The sequence below is a fragment of the Kryptolebias marmoratus genome, linkage group LG5 (genome assembly GCF_001649575.2).
Source record: "Kryptolebias marmoratus isolate JLee-2015 linkage group LG5, ASM164957v2, whole genome shotgun sequence".
Taxonomy (NCBI): domain Eukaryota; kingdom Metazoa; phylum Chordata; class Actinopteri; order Cyprinodontiformes; family Rivulidae; genus Kryptolebias; species Kryptolebias marmoratus.
In genome coordinates, this window is record NC_051434.1 from 10,197,337 (window position 1) to 10,200,811 (window position 3,475).

General features: G+C 47.7%; 1 protein-coding gene across 1 annotated transcript; it reads left to right on the top strand.

The window, feature by feature from the left end:
* The first annotated feature begins 1,129 nt into the window (after positions 1–1,129).
* hey1 (hes-related family bHLH transcription factor with YRPW motif 1) lies at positions 1,130–3,475 on the top strand. Its single transcript, XM_017420506.3, has 5 exons — positions 1,130–1,371; positions 1,452–1,527; positions 1,650–1,733; positions 1,813–1,894; positions 1,989–3,475. Exons 1-5 carry the CDS (start codon positions 1,286–1,288, stop codon positions 2,666–2,668), a joined length of 1,008 nt encoding a protein of 335 aa, XP_017275995.1. The 5' UTR covers positions 1,130–1,285; the 3' UTR covers positions 2,669–3,475.

The following is a 3,475-nucleotide window of genomic DNA, read 5'->3' on the forward strand; positions in this document are numbered from 1 at the left end:
ACAACTTTATTTTAGTGATGGAAAAGGACTGTTTTCATTCCTTTAAAGAGATAGTTCAAATCTTTTGATGTGGGATTCTGTGGAAAGTTTAAATAATTATCTTACCTGATGCAGATGGCTCCTCGATGACCAACATGTCGTCTGAAAACAGCTACGTTCTTAAACACGTCATTGCTCGTCACATTACAGTCAGTTTCACATGAACAGCTCTTTACATAAAGTTCTGCTCATTTGCAGCTAGCTGCAGCACTTCCTGTGTGGTGAAATATAATTATATATGATCTGGAATAACCGTGTAACGTGAAACTGACGGCGATGCAAATAGTTTATTGTTTTTTTCCTCCACACTGAGGTCGCTCGGAGAGCTGTCTACCACAATTAGGATGTTTGTCCGTAACCTTTCAACAGAGCCCCACATCAAAAGATCTGAATTACTTCTTTAAGACAAACAGGCACAAACATATTAACGTACTGAAGACGACAGCAACAAAAAGCTCTTCATCCTGACCTCGTTACAGAAACAATACAGCTCAGATGCCGACAGTAATAACAGACCCGGATTTAGATACTGACCAGACCAAATATATATATATATAAAAACATACAATTTTTAAGGTTTGCATGAACGTTTTTTTTCTGTTGTTGATCAAATAGATTGGGCTGAATGGCGAGAATGCTTGAGCTATATTTGTTTTTAAGTGAAAAATAGCTGCGGTCCCATCGTGGACTGATTATAAAACAAAGGGGCTCCAAACCCCTCTGAAACATTCAGACTTAAAGAGAAAGGAAACAACCACAAACCACACAGCTGGGTCATTTCTACCCAGATTCAGTTTCCATCTGATTATTTTGCAGATGTACTTTTTTTTTACTCTTTCCACTCATTTTGAATCCCTTTGCCTTTTTTAGTTTGATTGTTTTTTTTTTAATCATTTGTTGTTTTTAAAAAACCTATTTAGGTTATTTTGTATGACCTCCTGCAGGTGAGGACCCGCTGACCTCGTTTTCTGCTAATTTCTGAGCCGCTGAGTGAGACGTCTTCACTTTCCCCCTCCTCCTCTTGGGGCCTGCGCTGCCACTCAAACCCGACGCCGCCTCCCGATTGGCTGACGGAGCGCGGGGCCCCGCCCTCGCCGGCCAACGGCAGCGTTGAAATGACACCGTGGGAAAGCAGCGCGCTTCAAACGGAGGCGCTCCGGGGCGAAACCTGGACCCAAACTTCCACACACACACACACACACAGTCTGAGAGTCAGCAGCACCGAGAGGGACATTCAGGGGCCGAGATGAAGAGGAACCACGACTTCAGCTCCTCGGACAGCGAGCTGGATGAAACCATCGAGGTGGAGAAGGAAAGCGCGGATGAGAACGGGTGAGTCAGGTAGTGTTCAACGTTGGGGGAAAGCGGCTGAAGTGGAAATAGTTTCTCATGGTGTTGTTGTTTATTTGAAGGAATATGAGCTCCCCTCTGCGCTCCATGTCTCCAACAACATCCACTCAGGTGCAGGCGAGGAAAAGACGCAGAGGAGTGAGTTCAATCCTTTTTATCTCTATCTTTTTTTTTACCCCCACCCACCTGTGGAACTGTTCGCACTGGAGCAGAAAATAGACCCATGTCTAATACGTGTTTGTGTGGGTTTTTTTGGTCAGATTATTGAGAAACGGCGGCGGGACAGGATAAACAACAGCCTCAGTGAGCTCCGCAGGCTGGTCCCCAGCGCCTATGAGAAACAGGTGGGCAAGCCCGCACTTTAGAACAATCTCCATTTTTCTGTGGGTTCTGGGTTATTTACTGTTTCTTATTAATCTCCAGGGATCAGCCAAGCTGGAGAAAGCAGAGATTCTGCAGATGACTGTGGATCATCTGAAGATGCTTCATGCTGCAGGAGGCAAAGGTGACTTTAATTACACTCACAGATAAACAGAAAGTTCACTTGTCTTTTTTTTATTTTTCTAAGTCTAATCAGTTTCCTGTCCGTGTCCCCTCAGGTTACTTTGACGCCCATGCCCTGGCGATGGACTACCGTGGTCTGGGTTTCAGGGAGTGCCTGGCAGAAACAGCCCGCTACCTGAGCATCATCGAGGGCCTGGACAGCACAGACCCTCTTCGGATCCGTCTGGTGTCCCACCTGAACAGCTACGCCAGTCAGAGAGAGGCTCACTCAGGCCTGAGTCACCTGGCCTGGGGCTCCGCCTTCGGGTCCCCTCCGGCGCCCCTGACGCACCCCCTCCTCCTGCAGCACCAGCCGGCTCCGGCCCCTTTGGGCCCTCTGCCCCGCAGCACCACCAGCAGCCCCCCGAACCCTCTGTCGTCCGCTTCGTCTCCGTCCTCCTCCTCCTCGTCGGCCTCGTCCTCGTCCTCCTCGCTGGCCGCAGAGACTCACGCCCAAGGGCCCAGGCGCAGCAGCGGCAGCGCCACCCTTCACTCGGAGCAGGGCCCCCTCCGGGTCCCCTCCACCACAGCCCCTTCCGCCGTCCTCCACCCGGCTCTGGTTCCCTCGCCGGCGTCCAAGCTGTCCTCACCTCTGCTGTCCTCCCTCTCGGCGTTCCCCTTCGCCTTCAGCGCCTTCCCCATCATCTCGCCCGCCTCGGCAATCAGCCCCCCAGCTCAAACCTCCAGCGTGGGCAAACCCTACAGACCCTGGGGCATGGAGATCGGAGCTTTCTGACTAAAATAAGACAAAACTCTGCAGCCGAGCGGGACTCTTGGACTTTATTCTCCCTGCTAAGAAAAGGGTTGTCCTCTTTTTTTGTCTTACAGAGGACAGGAGAAGTGTCCTTTTTTAAAAAAAATAAAACATTTTTAGTTATTTTATACACACAGAAAAACATTAGGGAGGGAAACCACAACTTAAAAGCAACACGAGTGACTTAACATGTTGATTGATCTGTGTTCTGCCCCACTCCTCTGTAGAGGTTTCACCCACTGCTCAGCTTTTCTGCTATGGCTTTTCCAGATGAAAGCCAGTTAGGTGAAAGTATCCCCCCCACTACACACATGCCCACCCTGGTTTTTGTTTTCCAGAGCTGAAGCAGCAAGTGTTGGTGCCCCGTTTCCAGCTGAGAGTTTTACATCATTTTATCAGATGGAAAAAAACTGAAACCAGGTGCTTGTTTGACTAAATACTGGGAGCAGAAGTTAACTACCAGCTTGGCTGATCTAATCATGTGGGACTTTATTGTTCAAGCTCATTTATTTTCCTGAAATGTGTCAGCGCATCACGCATGTCTCCTCGTGTAAATGATCACCTTGTCTTCAAGTTCTTTGCTAGTTTTTAGGGCTGCGGATTTAAAACCCAACCAGTCAAATGTTAGAAATATCTCATTTTCAGATCGTCTCACTGCAAAGTTTGTATATTTTCTGGTTGTAAAAAGCACAAACTAGCACTAAAAATCAAATTTCTTTTTGTTTTGTTTTTGTTTTTTCAAGTTGTTGCTGGTGGTAGCTTCCCTACAATAAAAAGTTTTTGATCAAC